General features: G+C 43.1%; 1 protein-coding gene across 2 annotated transcripts in view; it reads right to left on the bottom strand.

Annotated features, from left to right (window-relative positions):
• TEDC1 (tubulin epsilon and delta complex 1) overlaps positions 1–19,694 on the bottom strand; it is a 95,134-nt gene that overhangs the window by 36,256 nt on the left and 39,184 nt on the right. The window contains exons 4-5 of one of the 2 annotated variants that reach the window (XM_069729067.1): positions 18,276–18,434; positions 8,543–8,641 (exon numbers count right to left, since the gene is read on the bottom strand). In XM_069729067.1, the coding sequence (XP_069585168.1) occupies positions 8,543–8,641; positions 18,276–18,434 (258 nt within the window). The remainder of the gene's footprint in view (positions 1–8,542; positions 8,642–18,275; positions 18,435–19,694) is intronic. The other variant, XM_069729076.1, reaches the window with a different exon arrangement.

Raw genomic sequence — 19,694 nt, 5'->3', positions numbered from 1 at the left:
TTTCTTTAACATAATGAAGGTCTTGTCTTTCCTACATCGGATTACTGTATATTTTAAGATGAAATTGCAACACGAGTGTCATTTGGTATCTGATATAAATAATATTGCCTGATTGGCGAGGGCTCAACTGTGTTGACTTTTTACCGATAGCTAGAATGAAGGAAGTGGCAATGGCATTGGAGAGTTTGTGCCACTGTGTTATGGCTTTTTCCAGAAGCATTGGTGGCCACTATCTGTAATGGGCCACCCATAACTCCTGAGGAAGCTGGGCAAAACTATCAGGAGTAAAGTGGCAGAGCAGATTTTGGTGATTGTTAGTGGTCACAAGGTTTGCGGTCGTCGGGCGCGTCAAAACAACGCATCCGCATACATCCGCATGTCCTATGTACCCAATGTTAAAGATAGGTACTAAGGGAGGCATGCAGAAGTAGGCGGAAGTAAGCGGGGCTTAGCGGAGGACGTACTCAGCCCCCCGCAAAGCCCCCGAACGCTAGTGTGAACTTAGCGTTACACAGTCGGCATCCCCCTAATACAGCAGTGACTGGAGTTAGTTCTGATAGCTGATGTTGCTGTCAATCACTGCAGTATTTAAATAATGCAACTGCTGGTGTGCACATGCACCAGCTCGCATTGGTTCCCCTTCCAAGCTTTTCATGCCATTTTGACTATATACTGAAATACTGCAGTATGTAGAAAAATAACTTAAATCAAATTATATATATATATATATATATATATATATATATATATATATATATATATATATATATATATATATATATATATATATACAGTACAGACCAAAAGTTTGGACACACTTTCTCATTTAAAGATTTTTCCATATTTTCATGACTATGAAAATTGTAAATTCACACTGAAGGCATCAAAACTATGAATTAACACATGTGGAATTATATACTTAGCAAAAAAGTGTGAAACAAGTGAAAATATGTCTTATATTCTAAGTTCTTCAAAGTAGACACCTTTTGCTTTGATGACTGCTTTGCACACTCTTGGCATTCTCTTGATGAGCTTCAAGAGGTAGTCACCGGGAATGGTTTTCACTTCACAGGTGTGCCCTGTCATGTTTAATAAGTGGGATTTCTTGCCTTATAAATGGGGTTGGGACCATCAGTTGTGTTGAGCAGAAGTCTGGTGGATACACAGCTGATGGTCCTACTGAATAAACTGTTAGAATTTATATTATGGCAAGAAAAAAGCAGCTAAGTAAAGAAAAATGAGTGGCCATCATTACTTTTAAGAAATGAAGGTCAGTCAGTCCAAAAAATTGGGAAAACTTTGAAAGTGTCCCCAAGCGCAGTGGCAAAAATCATCAAGTGCTATAAAGAACCTGGCTCACATGAGGACCGCCCCAGGAAAGGAAGACCAAGAGTCACCTCTGCTTCTGAGGATAAGTTTATCTGAGTCACCAGCCTCAGAAATCGCAGGTTAACAGCAGCTCAGATTAGAGACCAGGTCAATGCCACACAGAGTTCTAGCAGCAGACACATCTCTACAACAACTGTTAAGAGGAGACTTTGTGCAGCAGACCTTCATGGTAAAATAGCTGCTAGGAAACAACTGCTAAGGACAGGCAACAAGCAGAAGAGACTTGTTTGGGCTAAAGAACACAAGGAATGGACAATAGACCAGTGGAAATCTGTGCTTTGGTCTGATGAGTCCAAATTTGGATCCAACCACCGTGTCTTTGTGCGACGCAGAAACAGTGAACGGATGGACTCTACATGCCTGGTTCCCACCGTGAAGCTTGTAGGAGGAGGTGTGATGGTGTGGGGGTGCTTTGGTCGTGACACTGTTGGGGATTTATTCAAAATTGAAGGCATACTGAACCAGCATGGCTACCACAGCATCTTGCAGCGGCATGCTATTCCATTCAGTTGGCGTTTAGTTGGACCATCATTTATTTTTCAACAGGACAATGACCCCAAACACACCTCCAGGCTGTGTAAGGGCTATTTGACCAAGAAGGAGAGTGATGGGGTGCTACGCCAGATGACCTGATGGTTTGGGGTGAGCTGGACCGCAGAGTGAAGGCAAACGGGCCAACAAGTGCTAAGCATCTCTGGGAACTCCTTCAATATTGTTGGAAGACCATTCCCGGTGACTACCTCTTGAAGCTCATCAAGAGAATGCCAAGAGTGTGCAAAGCAGTTATCAAAGCAAAAGGTGGCTACAATGAAGAGCCTAGAATATAAGACATATTTTCAGTTGTTTCACACTTTTTTGTTAAGTATATAATTCCACATGTGTTAATTCATAGTTTTGATGCCTTCAGAGTGAATTTACCAATTTTCAGTCATGAAAAAACATATATATATAGTATATACACACACACACACACTAGATGGTGGCCCGATTCTAATGCATCGGGTATTCTAGAATATGCATGTCCACGTAGTATATTGCCCAGCGACGTAGTATATTGCCCAGTCACGTAGTATATTACCCAACCACGTAGTATATTGCCCAGCCACGTAGTATATTGCACAGCCACGTAGTATATTGCCCAGCCACGTAGTATATTGCACAGCCACGTAGTATATTGCACAGCCCACGTAGTATATTGCCCAGCGATGTAGTATATTGCCCAGTCACATAGTATATTGCCCAGCCACGTAGTATATTGCCCAGCGACGGAGTATATTGTCCAGCCACATAGTATATTGCCCAGTCACGTAGTATATTGCCGAGGCACGTAGTATATTGCCCAGCCACATAGTATATTGCACAGCGACGGAGTATACAGCACAGAGCCACGTAGTATAGAGACTATAAAAAAAAAACAAAAAAAAAAAACATATACTCACCTTCAGAAGGCCCGTTGAAGTCCTGCTATACTCACCATCCGCCGCCTTTCCCGCTCCTCAGGACGCTCCCGGGACCGCTCCATTGCAAGTTTCCGTTCCCACCGTCCCAGGGCTGGTATGACCAGGACCTATGATTACGTCGCGGTCACATGACCGCTTGCAATGGAGCGATCCCGGGAGCATCCCGAGGAGCGGGAAAGGCGGCGGATGGTGAGTATAGCAGTTTTTTTTTTTAACATGACATATTTTTACTATTGATGCTGCATAGGCAGCATCAATAGTAAATGGTTGGGGACACACAGGGTTAATAGCAGCGGTAACGGAGTGCGTTACACCGCGGGCCGTTACCGCTGCCATTAACCCTGTGTGAGCTGTGAGTGGAGGGGATTACGGAGCGAGCGCCGGGCAGTGAGTGCAGGGGAGTAGGGGAGGGACTAATCGGACTGTGGCCGTCGCTGATTGGTCGCGGCAGCCATGACAGGCAGCTGCCGAGACCAATCAGCGAATGAATAACCGTGACAGAAGGACAGACAGACAGACGGAAGTGACCCTTAGACCCTTGCAGGTGGCGGTAATCAATACAATCTCTACTTGCCCATAAATTGTAGGTTTAGCCCAGAGTGACATGTTTGTCCTAAGTTGTAGGCTGGTGGCCCAAGAGTGGCATGTACAGTAGAGTAGGACCCATCAGAGGGAGATCACCTTGCCGCGGTTGATGGGCACACATGAATTGGCCAATTTATGCGCTAAGAATCTTCATTTTATCTATAACTGTAAGTTTTATGAAAAAAATTTTTTTGAAAAAATTTTTTATGAAAAAATATTTTTGAGTAGTATGATCCATATCGAATATTTGTCTGTGTTTTCACATGGCCTAGATTCATATACATGTGCTGCTGTGTTTCTTTATATCTATATGATACAGCTTGCAGCTTGCATGTGTTCACATTGGGAGTGCTGGTTGTTTTTTTTTTCTTTTTTCTTTTTTTCTTTATATATATATATATATATATACATACATACATATACACACACATACATACATACATACACACTGCTCAAAAAAATAGAAGGAACACTAAAATCCTACATCTTAGATATCACTGAATGAAATATCTGAGTTGTAAATGTTTAGTCATTACATAGTGGTATGTGTTGAGAACAATAAAACCTAAAAATTATCAATGTAAATCACAACTAATATCCCATGGAGGACTGGAGTTGGAATTATGCTCGAAATCAAAGAGGAAAATGAAGTAACAGGCTGATCCAACTTCAGTTGAAATGCCTCAAGACAAGGAATTGATGCACAGTATTGTGTGTGGCCTCCACATGCCTGTATGATCTCCCTACAACGCCTGGGCAAGCTCCTGATGAGGCAGTGGATGATCTCCTGAGGGATCTCCTTCCAGACCTGGACTATAGCATCTACCAACTCCTGGACAGTCTGTGGTGCAATGTGATGTTGGTGGATAGAGCAAGACATGATGTCCCAGATGTGTTCAATCGAATTCAGGTCTGGGGAACGGCGGGCCAGTCCATAGCTTCAATGCCTTCATCTTGCAGGAACTGCTGACACACTCCAACCACATGAGGTCTGGCATTAGGAGGAACCCAGGGCCAACCGCACCAGCATATGGGCTCACAAGGGGGCTGAGGATCTCATCTCGGTATCTAATGGCAGTCAGGCTGCCTCTGGCGAGCACATGGAGGGCTGTGCGGCCCCCCAAAGAAATGCCATCCCACACTATTACTGACCCACTGCCAAACAGGGCATGCTGAAGGATGTTGCAGGCAGCAGATGGCTCTCCACGGCGTCTCCAGACTCTGTCACATGTGCTCAGTGTGAACCTGCTTTCATCTGTGAAGAGCACAGGGCGACAGTGGCAAATCCTGGTGTTGGGCTGTGAGCACAACCCCCATCTGTGGACGTCGGGCACTCAGACCATCCTCATGGAGTCGGTTTCTAACTGTTTGTGCAGAAACGTTCACATTTGTGGAGGTCATTTTGCAGGGCTCTGGCAGTGTTCCTCCTGTTCCTCCTTGCACAAAGGCTGAGGTAGCAGTCCTGCTGCTGGGTTGTTGCACTTCCTACGGCCCCCTCCACGTCTCCTGGTGTACTGGCCTGTCTCCTGGTAGCGCCTCAGCCTCTGGACACTACGCTGACAGATACAGCATACTTTCTTGCCACAGCTCGCATTGATATGCCATCCTGGATGAGCTGCACTACCTGAGCCACTTGTGTGGGTTGTAGAGTCCGTCTCATGCTACCACGAGTGTGAAAGCACAACCAACATTCAAAAGTGACCAAAACATCAGCCATAAAGCATTGGTACTGAGATATTTTCTGTGGTCCCCACCTGCAGAACCACTCCTTTATTCAGTGTGTCTTGATAATTGCCAATAATTTCCATCTGATGTCTATTCCATTTTCACAACAGCATGTGAAATTGATTGTCAAACAGTGTTACTTCCTAAGTGGATAGATTGATTTCACAGAAGGCTGATTTACTTGGGAGTTATATTCTGTTGTTTAAGTGTTCCCTTTATTTTTTTTGAGCAGTGTATATAATTTTTTTAAAATATTACAATTTCCCCATTTATACCCCTTCAAAATAAAGAAAAAAAAGGAACACATTTGGTATTGCCACATCAATAAAAGTCTGATCAAGACATTAAACAAAAATGGCAGAATTGCAGTTTTTTTCATAGAATAAAATGCAGTAACAAGTGATGGAAACTCTAAAAATGATATCAATAAAAACCTCGGCTCGACCACCAAAAAAAACAAGCCCTGACACAGCTCCATCGGCGGAAAAAAAATATTAAGCTACGGTACGTCTCAAAAATGGCAACATAGACCAAATTTTAATTACATTTTTTTTTTAAATTGCCATAAAAAAAAGAAAAAAAAGGTAATCTATACAAGTGTGAGATCGTCGTAGTCGTGCTGACCTGTAAGATCATGTCACCATTTTTTTTTTCTTTTTTTGTCACACTATGAACATTGTAAACATAGAATCCATGTTGGAATTGCTCCTTTTTTTCCTTTCACTATTTCCCTAAAAGACAAGCCCTCGTATGGCTATGCTGATACAAAAAAAAAAAAAGTTACGGCTCTTGGAAAAAAGATAGAAAAAAAAGGAAAGTGCAAAGACAAAAAGACTGCCTAAGGATATGTGCACACGTTGCGGATTGGGGTGCAGAATTTTCCGCACAAAATCCGCATCACCTGGATGAAAACGCAGGTGCGGGTTTGCCGTGGATTTTATGCAGATTATGTGCATTTTTTAGGCGGATTTTGTGCGGATTTTCTGTGTTTTTTTAGCACTGCGGATTTCTATAATGGAAGGGGTCAGAAACGCTGCACTTCCGCACAAAAGAAGTAGCATGCTACTTCTTTTGTTCTGCAGCGGTTTTCATGCGGATTTTTCCGCACCATTAGCACAGCCTTTTTTTTCGAGGGTAATAATGGACAGAAGATCGATTGTTCTTCAGAAAGTAGGTGGCATAAGACTATGTATGAGAAGAGTCCTGGGGCATGCATTAGAAACACAGCCTTTTATTTCTGTCCCATTAGAGAGGGGCAATGCAGGGTTACGTATTCTCCTAATGTTTCTTTTTGCTCCTGGCAACACTTAGAAATCCATTATGTCTCCTCCCTTACATAATCATTTTTTGTATTGGCTTGGTTGGTCATTAAAGGGAAAATTTTAGCCGGTTTTACAGTGCCTTACGAAAGTATTTGGCTCCCTGGAACTTTTCAACCTTTTCCCACATATCATGCTTCAAATATAAAGATACCAAATGTGAATTTTTTGGTGAAGAATCAACAAGTGGAGCACAATTGTGAAGTTGAACGAAATTTATTGGTTATTTTACATTTTTGTGGAAATTCAAAAACTGAAAAGTGGGGCGTACAATATTATTCGGCCCCTTTACTTTCATTGCAGCAAACTCACTCCAGAAGTTCATTGTGGATCTCTGAATGATCCAATGTTGTCCTAAATGCCTAATGATGATAAATATAATCCACCTGTGTGTAATCAAGTCTCAGTATAAATGCCCCTGCTCTGTGATAGTCTAACGGTTCTGTTTGAAGCACAGAGAACATCATGAAGACCAAGGAACACAACAGGCAGGTCCGTGATACTGTTGTGGAGAAGTTTAAAGCCGGATTTGGATACAAAATGATTTCCAAAACTTTAAACATCCCAAGGAGCACTGTGCAAGCGATCATATTGAAATGGAAGGAGTATCATACCACTGCAAATCTACTAAGACCCGGCCGTCCCTCTACACTTTCATCTCAAACAAGGAGAAGACTGATCAGAGATGCAGCCAAGAGGCCCATGATCACTCTGGATGAACTGCAGAGATCTACAGCTGAGGTTGGACAGTCTGTCCATAGGACAACAATCAGTCGTACACTGCACAAATCTGGCCTTTATGGAAGAGTGAGAAGAAGAAAGCCATTTCTCAAAGATATCCATAAAAAGTGTCGTTTAAAGTTTGCAACAAGCCACCTGGGAGACACACCAGATATGTGGAAGAAGGTTCTCTGGTCATATGAAATTAAAATCGAACTTTTTGGCAACAATGCCAAACGATATGTTTGGCGTTAAGGCAACACAGCTCATCACCCTGAACACACCATCCTCACTGTCAAACATGGTGGTGGCAGCATCATGGTTTGGGCCTGCTTTTCTTCAGCAGGGACAGGGAAGATGGTTAAAATTGATGGAAAGATGGATGGAGCCAAATACAGGACCATTCTTGAAGAAAACCTGTTGGAGGCTGCAAAAGACCTGAGACTGGGACGGAGATTTGTCTTCCAAAAAGACAATGATCCCAAACATAAAGCAAAATCTACAATGGAATGGTTCACAAATAAACGTATCCAGGTGTTAGAATGGACAAGTCAAAGTCCAGACCTCAATCCAATCGAGAATCTGTGGAAAGAGCTGAAAACTGCTGTTCACAAACGATCTCCATCAAACCTCACTGAGCTCGAGCTGTTTGCCAAGGAAGAATTGGCAAGAATTTCAGTCTCTCGATGTACAAAACTGATAGAGACATACCCCAAGCGACTTGCAGCTGTAATCGCAGTAAAAGGTGCGCAACAAAGTATTAAGTAAAGGGGCCGAATAATATTGTACGCCCCACTTTTCAGTTTTTAAATTTCCACAAAAATGTAAAATAACCAATAAATTTCGTTCAACTTCACAATTGTGTTCCACTTGTTGCTGATTCTTCACCAAAAATTTACATTTGGTATCTTTATGTTTGAAGCATAATATGTGGGAAAAAGTTGAAAAGTTCCAGGGGGCCGAATACTTTCGCAAGGCGCTGTATGCTATGGAATCTGCGAGCTGCATGATGTAGCCGCAGATACCTTGATTCCAGCGACATGTCACTTACTGTGCGGCTTGCTTCAGTCTTGATGGCATCCCTGTTTTCTCTGCAGTGCTCAAAATGCTGAGCTGCGTATGACCCCGCCCACACTCCTGATTGGCAGCTTCCTGATTACACTGTGCATTGTGATGGAGGCAGGGTTACACAGATTAACCTGACTGCTGTGCAAGTGAGTCCTGCAGTGATAATCTCCTAGTTATAAAACCTTGATTGTACTGAAACTGCAGCAAACTGCTGTCAGGTTACATAGCAAAAACCTGCTGGCAGTTTCCCTTCTACATTGTTAGTCAGAATCTTACCTTATCACAGCTATTAGGATGTCTAATAAGCTCTACTTCCATGAGAGACAAGTGACCAGTGGTTTTGTCAATGTGGCAACCTTGAGTATATGAATGAATCTAAAACACAAAATAAAAAAGGTTACAGATATTCTGCAAACTCCATACCATAAATATGCACTAAATGTATTCCTAGGGTCACTCTTAGATGCATGTGATGGGATGCCGGTATGGGATCTATACCTGGCATAGTATTTGGTATGCGTAGTATATTTTTTGGTCACAAGGTTGAGGGTTATAGTACTGTTTTACAAGTGTCGTCGCTGATATAACCTGGCATGTAAAGGAACTTCAATACTTTATATTCAGCTGAACAATGAATAGTCAAAATGATCAGATAGCTCCGCAGGATGGGGAAAGCTATCATAATTTGGAGCTCTGCATACAAAAAAAAAATATCCTTTTACATACGAGTTTTGACTCTCCCCAGATGCCGCAAGCCAGCGTTTATAGCTGCTCCAGTGCTCCCGCGGCTTATATGCCACTTCAAAGCACTTCTCCATTTATAAGCATGAGCATCTGTGTGCAGCTGATAGTCTGCCACGAATATAGGTTAAAATCGCCATCACTGGAGCGGCATTAATGAGCATATTAGGGAGCGACGTTACTAGTCCTTCCCTAATAAAATTACTATTAGCAGAGCTCCCTCAGCAGTCGGAGCAGAAACACCCCAGGAACTGCGGGGATTTCTACTTGATAGAATTTTCGACATGTCAGACCCTTTGATAGGCAGAGGTCTGGTTGCGGAGATCTCCGCTAATCACTAAAACCAAGGGGCAGACGCTCTCGGCTGCATGCTGTGGCCCTATGCTTTCTGTAGCTCTCTGAAGGGCTTTACGTAACTTCCTTGATTTAGTGATTGGTCACTGATGACTTTTTTTTTACAAAACCTGAGAATTATTTATTATCATTATTAAAGGGAATCTGTCAGAAGTTTTTTTTTCCTATGGAATCTGAGAACAGCATGATGTAGGGGCACAGGACCAGATTCCAGTGATGTGTCACTTACTGGGCTGCTTGATGCATTTTTGATACAATCCTTTCTGCTGCAGATGTAGCAGAGCAGAGAATGCTGAGCGGTGTATAATCCTGCCCACACCAGTGATTGGCAGCTTCCTGTGTACACTGTAAGCAAGCTGCCAATCAATGGTAGGGGCGGGGTTACACAGATTAGCCTAGTTGGCCTGCACAAGAGACTTAGTCCTGCAGTGATAATCTCCTGTTGATAAAACACTGATTGTATTAAAACTACAACAAGCTGCTAAGCAAGTGACACATTCTTGGAATCAGTGTCTTTGTACCTACAATATGCTGCTTTAAGAATAAAAAAGGCAAAAACCTGGTGACAGATTTCATTTAGAGGGGATGTCCAGTGAAAACACGTTATTACCTATATTTGTTGATCAACCGAGCACGGCTCCATTTATTCTCTATAGGGCTGCAGCAAAACGTGGGACGCAATGTTCGTCCACCCTTCAGGGAATGAATGGAGCAGCCGTCAAGCATGCACACTGCCGCTCTATTCTAACAGGGATAAAAAGACCCCATTCTGCCGATCGGTGCGGGTCCCCGCCGATCGACAAGGTATCACAATTTGGTGCATATTGGATTATGGTCTAGAAGTTCCTTCACTCCTTCTATCTTGTGCTGTCCCTTTAGGCTTTACAATATGAATTACATAGGATATCAATGTTCCCTAAAGAGCCCCTTTAAAGCCAAGGCAATTGCAGACATTGCATATTTCCCGCACAGATCTGTGACATAATGCAGTAACATAACAGCAACAGACAACAAATCTTGTCTACTCGCCGTGGACACTTTCTGCCCATTTATGCACATTTTTAATTTACATACATTTTCAGGAACTAATTATTGTTTGTGATAATTCCCTGTGATGCAGTGACCCCTGTTACACCTAGGGGGCACTGCAGTTTGCTCCTCAGGATATGCATGGAGGCATATCTGTAGTTGTAATGGTTGACCTAGCCACCTCCCACCTATGGGAGTGGCTACAAGTATATAATGTGACCATGGGGAAAAATGGATGGACCCGAGTGGTTTGTGTGCCAGGTACTGGAGAGCCTCTGTGTTGGGAGGTCCTGGGAGTAGGACTAGATTCCTGAAGAGAACATGGGGGAGGCCTTGGACCTGGGGGCCTGTGTGTTGGATGGTCCTGAATAGCGCACAGAGAGGACGCGTGTGCAGAGTCCGTGATGGCACTGCGTTTGGGGAAGCTACAGCCCGTCTGAGGATCTGGACTATCAGGTGGCCTGGTGAGCAAGGCATTGCCCGGGACGGTGCTCCCAGTTCGGCAGCTTCCCTGAGAGAGAGAGTACTGACAGGAGTCAGCGTGTGGAGCAGGAGCTCCTGGAAGGTAACCCAGCGTATGGGGAACCATGCAGTCGCCCATGGTAACTGGACAGAGTAAGGTCCAGTATGATTAGAGACTGCAACCGTAATGTCGTATGTTGGTGCCTGTTGTGCTGTATGGACATTAATGAACTGTATGGCGTGCGGTCACCCATGATAACTGGACACAGAGGTTCGACGTGTTTAGTGACCGCGTTTCAAAGCCGTATACTATGATGTGAAGATAGATGTAAAGACTGTTTGCTTGTTGTTCATATTTCTGTGGCTTATGACTCCATAATAAACCACATGGACTGTTAAAGTGAAAACCCGTGCCTGACTACGTTAATCCACTGCCAAATGAGTGTCCCTCAATACACTCAGTAAGTGCAATTTTACAACCCTCATAATGAACGTGACATTTGCAGAAATTCTGCAACAAATTCCAAGGCAAAACCAGCATGTCACTTTTTTTTTCTTATTATTCTATTGCTACAATACGTTTGTCAATTTCATTTTGGTCACTTAGGCTACTTTCACACTTGCGTTGTTTTCAATATGTCGCAATGCGTCGTTTAGGGGAAAAAACGCATCCTGCAAAGTTGTTTGCAGGATGCGTTTTTGCCCCATAGAGTAACATTACCGACGCATTGCGACGTATTGACACATGTCGCAACCGTCGTGCGACGGTTGCGCCGTGTTGTGGCGGACCGCCGGGAGCAAAAAACGTTAAATGTAACGTTTTTTGCTGCCGACGGACCGCTTTTACCGACCGCGCATGCGCGGCCGGAACTCCTCCCCCACCTCCCCGCACCTCACAATGGGGCAGCGGATGCGCCGGAGAAATGCATCCGCTGCACCCGTTGTGCAGCGCATCAAACCCTAGCCGAATCCGACGTTAGTGTGAAAGTAGCCTTACTGGGCTACTCGCTGTAGTTTTGACAAATAGTTTTTTTGTTGTTGCAGTTCTGCTAGTCTTCTCAGTGTTAAACTCCTGCTATGGTAGTCCTCTATAATCATAAAGTAATTAGGAAAACACGACACTTCTGGAATTCTGGTGGTGAACAAGTAGGATAACCAAATCAGTAATCTGCTATGTAGAAATACTTGGCACTCATATAGGTGTATTCAAGAATTTATTTATTGAATGAAGAAATTCCAGAAAATTAAGAGACGTTTCGGTCAATACCGGACCTTCATCAGTCACTGGATAGAGGAGATCTGTGTGGAAGCGCTTCCTGTATTAGCAGTGGACACTGCAGACTCTCACACAGCACACAGATCTCCTCTATCCAGTGACTGATGAAGGTCCGGTATAGACCAAAACGTCTCTTAATTTTCTGGAATTCCTTCATTCAATAAATAAGCTCTTGAATACACCTATATGAGTGCCAAGTATTTCTACATCGCTCCATAATTATGAGTCTGGCTATCCCCGCCCATTACCACTGATAAGCAGGAAGCTACGACTCAATGGCAGGGGTGAGGTTATACAGCGTTCATCACCGAGAAGACTAGCAGAGCTGTAGTGAGTTTTGTGAAAACTACAGTAAGAAGCCTAGTAAGTGACCAAGTGTTAGAATCTGGGTCTATGCCCCTACTTTATACTTCCCTCATAGTGAATAACTGGTAAAAGACTCCCTTTAAAAATGAAGGCACATTACAAATGGTCTTTTTAAAACAGATTCTATTTCTTTATGGCACCATCTCCGATGCAGGGTCATGTATACCTATGGATACACACTACAAACTCTACATAGCTTTAAGATAGACAAAAAAGTCAGCTTACCGTATTAGGCCAGTTTCACACAACCTGATATTACTGCTACCGGGAAAAACGGTACCAGAGATGTCAGTGTCCATGCGTGTAATACTTTTGGCACACGTGTGGCAAGCGTCTGCTGCCCGTTTGCTGCATGAGTACCACATGCACGGGTGCCTGGGAAACAGCAGTACAGTAAGCGCTGTTCCCCGTTGTTGGGTGCTGAAGACGGCTCTCAAGATTCTCCCCAGCTCTGCCGGCGATCAGCGTGAGCAAGGGAGAATAGTGAGCGTTATATTCAAGTGGTAACAATGACAGCAGGCGGCGGCAGCTGATGGGATTATTACTCCAGCAGGAGTGGCTGATGGGAGTATTCCTCAACCACCACCTGTGCTATAAATCAATAAAATAAAATAAAAAAAAAGGCGTGGGTTCCACTGCATTTTCTATAACCAGAAATACATTTTTCAGATCCAGCCTTGTTAAAGCTGACAGCTGGGGGCTGGTATTCTTAGGCCGGTAAGGGGCCATGGATATTGACCCCCCACCAAACCTAAAAATAGCAGCCCGCTGCCGCCCAGAAAAGGAACATCTATTAGATGCACCAATTCTGGCGACTTGCAGGACTCTTCCCACTTGCCCTGTAGCGGTGGCAAGTGGGGTTCATATTTGTGGGGTTGATGTCACCTTTATATTGTCAGGTGACATCAAGGCCACAGCTTAATAATGGAGAGGAGTGTATAAGACACCTATCCATTACTAACCCTATAGTTACATGGTAAATAAAGACACAGCAAGAATAAAGCCCTTTATTAGAAATAAAACAAAACATACTTCACCAATTTTATTTAAAAATAACAAACATAGTCATACTCACCTAATGCCTAATTCCATTGAATCCCTCGTCTCCTGTAATAAAACAAAAATAAAAAACAACAATATCCCTCACCTGTCTGTCGTTCTGTCCCATGACGTAATCCATGTCTGGGGGATAAATAATTTTCAACCTGGATGGTGCTGTGACCGTCGAGGCTGAGAACCACTGATGAATGAGCTACTGCGAGTATATGGAGGGAGCCTAGAAAGAGCGTGGATATCGCTCACCCTCCAGGCTGAGAGCCTTTATAGGAGAGCACCTTTATAGGGGCTGACTCAACGAGTTCAAACGGGGGATCTGTCATAGCTGTGAGAATCAAGTTCAGGTCCCACGGCCTAATCCTCACCTTAAAAATGGGTCCAGATCTAATTGACACTTTAATAAACCTAGCAACCCAATAATTACCAACAATATCACAGCTAAACAAGGCCACCAGGGCTGATACCTGGACCTTAACGGTACTTGTGGAAAAACCAGTCTCCAGTCCTTTCTGAAGGAATTCCAGGACCTGCACTCTCCCTGAGTCTAAAATCTGAGGTAGCTAAAAACTTCTTCCAGGTTCTGGCATAGATCTTGATCGGGACCATCTCCCTACTCTTTAGGAGAGTGGCTATCAAATTGGGAGAAAATCCCTTATCCCTCAGTAAGGACCTCTTAAATTCCACGCTGTCAGGTGAGGCCCCGCCACTCGTGGATGGAAGACCAGCCTCTGGGAGAGGAGATCTGGGAGCTCCTGTAGTACACATGGCTCGGTGACTGACATGGTCCTTAGCCACGAAAACCATGCCCTTCTGGGCCAAAAGGGGACAATCTCGATAATTCTTGCCCTGTCTTCCCTGATCTTTCTCACCACTAGAGGTAAAAGGGCTAAATGGGGAAAGGTATACCCCAAGTTTAAGTCCCACCTTATTAAGAAGGCATCTACCACCAGTGGTTTTTCTACGGGGTTGAGAGAACAGAACTGCCTCACTTTTCTGTTCTTCCTGGTGGCAAAGAGGTCTATGTCTGGGTGACCCTACATCCGCACAATCTGGTCGAAGATGGAGCATTTCAGTGTCCATTCTCCTTGTCTGAGTAGGCTGCGGCTTAAAAAGTGTGCTCTGATGTTGTCTCTTCTTATGTACAGAGCCATCAGTGACAGAAAATGTTCCTCTGCTACTTGGAATAGCCGCTCTGCCACTTCCATTAGGGGTCTGGACCGAGTTCCCCCCTGGTGGTTGATATAGGCCACTGCACCTGATTGTCGGAGAAGATCCTGACATGATGACCCTGTAGGGATATTAGGAGCTTTCTTAGAGCTAGCTCCACTGCCATAAGCTCCTTCGGGATAGAAAAACTACCTAACTGTTCACTTTCATGGCTACTTCCCACATTCTCAAGGGGTTTTTTCGCAGGGCTGCATGGGCTTCTGACCAAGCTGCTCATGTTGCTGCTGTTCAGGGTGTAACTGCTCCCGCTGCTCGCATGACTTCATCCTCTTGAATCAGGATTAGGCCCGGAAGCAATGGGCGACACCCCCTCCCGGATATCCGGGTCAGCAGGTTCCTGGTGCCATCTTCCTCCCCCAGAGATTGCCACCACTCCCCTGAATGTGAAGCGACCGCACAAGCGCCCCGCCCTTCTTGCAGGCCCATGACCACACCACTGGCCCACAAATGGACCCGGGTGCTCCCCAGACACTAGCTGTGTCCCCAGTTTCTGCAGGCCGTGTCATAGGGCCTGCCCAGGATACGTCACCAGCCAAGCCCCCGGTCATGTCACGCAGCACGAACGCTTCAGGGGTATACTTACTTGTCTTCCGGTACTGGTAATCTTCCTCGGAGACTGCTTCACCTGCTCCACTCACTGTGGTGCAGTCCCATCCTGGACCCACCATGGCGCTTCCAGGGACCCCGCACCGGCCAAGGCAGGGGACCTCTGCTGCCTGAACCGACTGGCCGTGCCTGGGGTCCGTTGAATCTTCATACAGGTATGTGTGATAAGGTTCCCCACAGGGAGAGGAAGCCAACTGATGCGTGAGAGAGGTGCCGCCCTTTTATGTCTGTAGGTTTCCTGTCCCTGAAGGGCGGATCCCCTCTCTCGTGGTGCTCTCATGGGAGACCGAATAAATTAAAATTCAATACAGATAAGGTGGGGAGCAGGAGAGCACATGGTGACGCGTCTCGAATGCGGGATGCCGTTCTCCTTCAAGGCCTGATGGGAAAGATTTCCCATGGACCCTATAAACAGGTGGGGGCAACTCCAACAGGATAACAGTCACGTGATATTTAAAACCAATACAAAACAAGCACTTTCAAACAAATAAATGAATATACAAAAACATGTTAACACAATCAGAATAAAATATTTATGATACAACAAACATAATGACAATGAAGAAATAGAAAACCTAATAGTGACACATATCTCTACGCAGATTCAGACCTTCGGGAAACCTTGTTTCCAAACTGAATGTCCAAAAGGCCTCCTAATTAATTAGGTTACTCCAAGTGGATTTTAAACTGTGCCCACAATACTACAACAGCCAAAAACAGGAGTGAATTAATTGATTATAATACAAATTAAAAAAAACTTTCTACCAATATTTCTAGTAAAAACGCCAAAACCTGTCTCATCTATACAGTATGGCTCACAATGTTATAGTATAAAGGAGATCATTAAAACATTTTTTGTCAGTACTTTATGAGGATAAAATTGCGGCTTCTATTTTGATGCGAGGGTGCAATATAATAGATAAGAAAGCTCCATCCCTAGGTAATGTTCTATCACCAAGATTTTTAAGGTCTGACAGATCCAGCAAAACATGGATTAATTATAAAGGCTTCTTCAGATGTGGAGCGTTTGTTGCGTTTGTGTCATTTACTTTATGTTGAATGTACTATCTGCAAAATAAAAATGCGTGTTAATGAACACTTAAATTATATTTATAATACCAATAACATTAATAGTAGGAACACTTCATGTACTGTCACCATAGACAATTATCGTGTTTCCAGGTCTTTGGTCTGGAAAGAGTGAGGTTATCATCACGGTTTCCCGTAGGTCTGAATCTGCGCCGAGATATTATGGGTCTCTATGAAGTTTTCTATTTCTTCATTGTCATTATGTTTGTTGTATCTTGTACCTTTTATTCTGATTGTGTTAACATGTTTTTGTAGATTTCTTCATTTGTGTGTTTGTAAGTGATTGTTTTGTATTGGCTTTAAATGTCACACGATTGTTATCCTATTGGAGATGCTCACACCTATTGATAGGATCCATGGGAAATCTTTCCCATAAAGCTTTGAAGACGAACGCCGTCCCGCATTCGAAACGCGTCACCATGTGCTCTCCTGCTCCCCACCTTCGCTGTATGGAATTTTAATATTTTGACTAAACGAGGATTTTATTATTCTCCCAGCAGCTGGACTCCCTACCTTTGCCCTACATAGTTTTAGCCTGCATTCACACACCTTAGTGTCTGAACCCAATGACTTTCTAATATTAGGGCGAGAATGAAATAAGAGACAGAAGGAAGTACTGTAGGTAAGTGTAAAAATCCCATTCTTTATTTTATAGGCAAAGATCCGAGGCCAACATTGGAATTTCTTCTACAGAGGCATCGCAGATGGGCATTGGGACATGATTCAGAATAGGGTAAATCTGTACAGATGTACCCCAGATAGGCATTGGGCCTTGATTCAGAATAGGGTTAATCTGTGATTATCTGTGTGGAATCCCAATTTTTTTCTTTAAATTTTCCGCTCTGGAGATATATTCAGCATAAAACACCTTATTCATGCATATTGTGTGATGAACAGTGAATTTGATGATAATATAAAGTGTTTGCACCACTTGTGCCGCCTACACTGCCAGAGCCACTGAGCTCAATGGCTTTCTGTACAATCCCTGTTTTTGTTTCATTTTCCCATGTGCTAATTTATCTAGTATACCTTATTCATTAATATTGTGCACTAAACAGTGGATTTGATGAAAATAAAAAAAAGTGTTTGCACCACTTGTGCCGCCTACACTGCCAGAGCCACTAAACTCAGTGGCTTTCTGTGCGAACACCGTTAATTTGTTTAATTTTCCCATGTACAGATTTATCTAGTATACCTTATTTAGTCACATTGCTTGCTGAAAAGTGGATTTGATGAAAACTTTGTGTTTGTACCCTTTTCAAAAAAACTTTTTCCCATAGGCTCAGTTTGTTGACAGCACTGCAGCCAATCACTGCACTCGGCAGCTTGTGCCATCAACATCGGCAGAGCCACTGGTTGGCTGGAGCAACATGACGTTACCACTGCAGCCAAACAAAGATCGGGGCAGCAGTGGAGACTCCGCGTTGAGCTCAGGGAGGGCAAGTAAAGCATAGTTTATTATTTCACAACAAACTGATCTAATGGAGAAAACTATTTTGAAAGGTGACAACCCCTTTAAGCACGGAATCTGCTCTAAAATCATCACCAAAAATCTAAATGTGTGAACACACACTTATACTGCCTAGGGTTAGTGTGTACTGTTTAGCCATGGAAACACATGTCGGAATAGTAGCGGTACACACAAATGGCAATTTTTTTTTATAACAATACTAATTGAAAAATAGTTTAATGTTTTGGGATGAGCTTAAGCAAGAATAAAAAAAAAAACTAAAAAAAAAAAAAAAGAGGTCATGACCTTCAAAAAGAGGCACCTTAAAAATTAAAGACAAACAATGTGTGTACCTGATGTAAAACCGCGCATTCCTCTAGATGTGCCGCATACAACGCTCTCCAGGAAAATCGCAGCTTGCCATTCATCCACTGGAGGAATCGGACATCGACATCTTGCTTAGAGGAAGTAGAAATGTCTTTAGGCTTTTGGATTGACACATCAACGGGACACTAGGAGACATAAGGTGTAATTTATACATACTACAAGTTATTGGTAGCGCAGCAAAATGATCATTCCCTTTAGGCTGTGTGCACACGTTGCAGATTTTTCACGTTTTTTCGCTATAAAAAAAAGAAACATTATGCATCCCATCATTTAGAAAGCATTCCGCATTTTTTGTGCACATGATGCGTTTTTTTCCGTGAAAAAAACGCATCGCGGTAAAAAACGCAGCATGTTCATTAATTTTGCGGATTTCCCACTATATTATTGCATTGGGAACCTCCGGAAAAATCCGCAAAAAAAAAAAAAAAACGCACTAAAAACGCATGCGAATTTCTTGCAGAAAATGTCCGGTTTTGCTCAGGAAATTTCTGCAAGAAATCCTGAACGTGTGCACAAAGCGTTACTGTGTCACATTGGAGAAGTAGAAAATGTCAAATTTTATTATATACTTAACATTTTTGAAAGATAAACAAAAACACAAATAGGACACTGAAGTCTGCATCTTGTGCACTTTGTTGGTCAGACAACATAAGAAGTCAATTTAATTCATACAATATATACTAACCAGCATCCTGTCACTATACAGAGAGCTACAGGCCTTGTACATGCTGATCTGCTGGATTGGACAAAAGATAGAGGAACCTTCTGAAGATAGAAGACCAGATGGCTAAGTACCCAAGAAATCAACCATCTCTGACAACAGTACAGTGGTGGCCGGTAACTAGGCAACAAGCAGGAAATTATAGAATTAAAAATCCCTCTGTTCTTGAGAGCAGAGAGGATTTATTAAAAAATGGTATGTGCAATTTTACTCATTTTTGATCATGACTGAGACAACTCCTGTAGAAGAAGAGGTGACAGGTGTTCCTCTGTTTTTTTTCTCTCCACTCTTTTCGCTCAGTTATCTGATCTTTCTCCTTCAAAATTAAAGAGCATATGGGACTATCGGAAGACTATTTAAAGAGGGGCAGGGCCAAGATCTTTTATTAGCTTCGAGCACACTTCAATTAATAAAAGAGGTCTAGTCAGACAAATTCCATCAATGAAATCATCTGTAATAAACTAGAAATTCACAGCATAAATAGAGCGCTTATTCCAATCTGTAAAATGTGTGCAGGCCAACTTATGTGAGGTGCTTCTACTTATAATAACTAAAAAAACAAAATACGTATAATATCCCAATTTGGTTTATATAGCTTTATCTTTTTTTGCGAGTTTGAAAGACAATGAATGGAGTGTAGGATGAGCTCGGCGTAGAGCGCAGG

Source organism: Ranitomeya imitator, chromosome 1 (assembly GCF_032444005.1).
Source record: "Ranitomeya imitator isolate aRanImi1 chromosome 1, aRanImi1.pri, whole genome shotgun sequence".
Classification (NCBI taxonomy): Eukaryota; Metazoa; Chordata; class Amphibia; order Anura; family Dendrobatidae; genus Ranitomeya; species Ranitomeya imitator.
The sequence above is the reverse complement of the archived record's forward strand: the minus strand, read 5'-3'. Positions and strand labels throughout refer to the sequence as shown.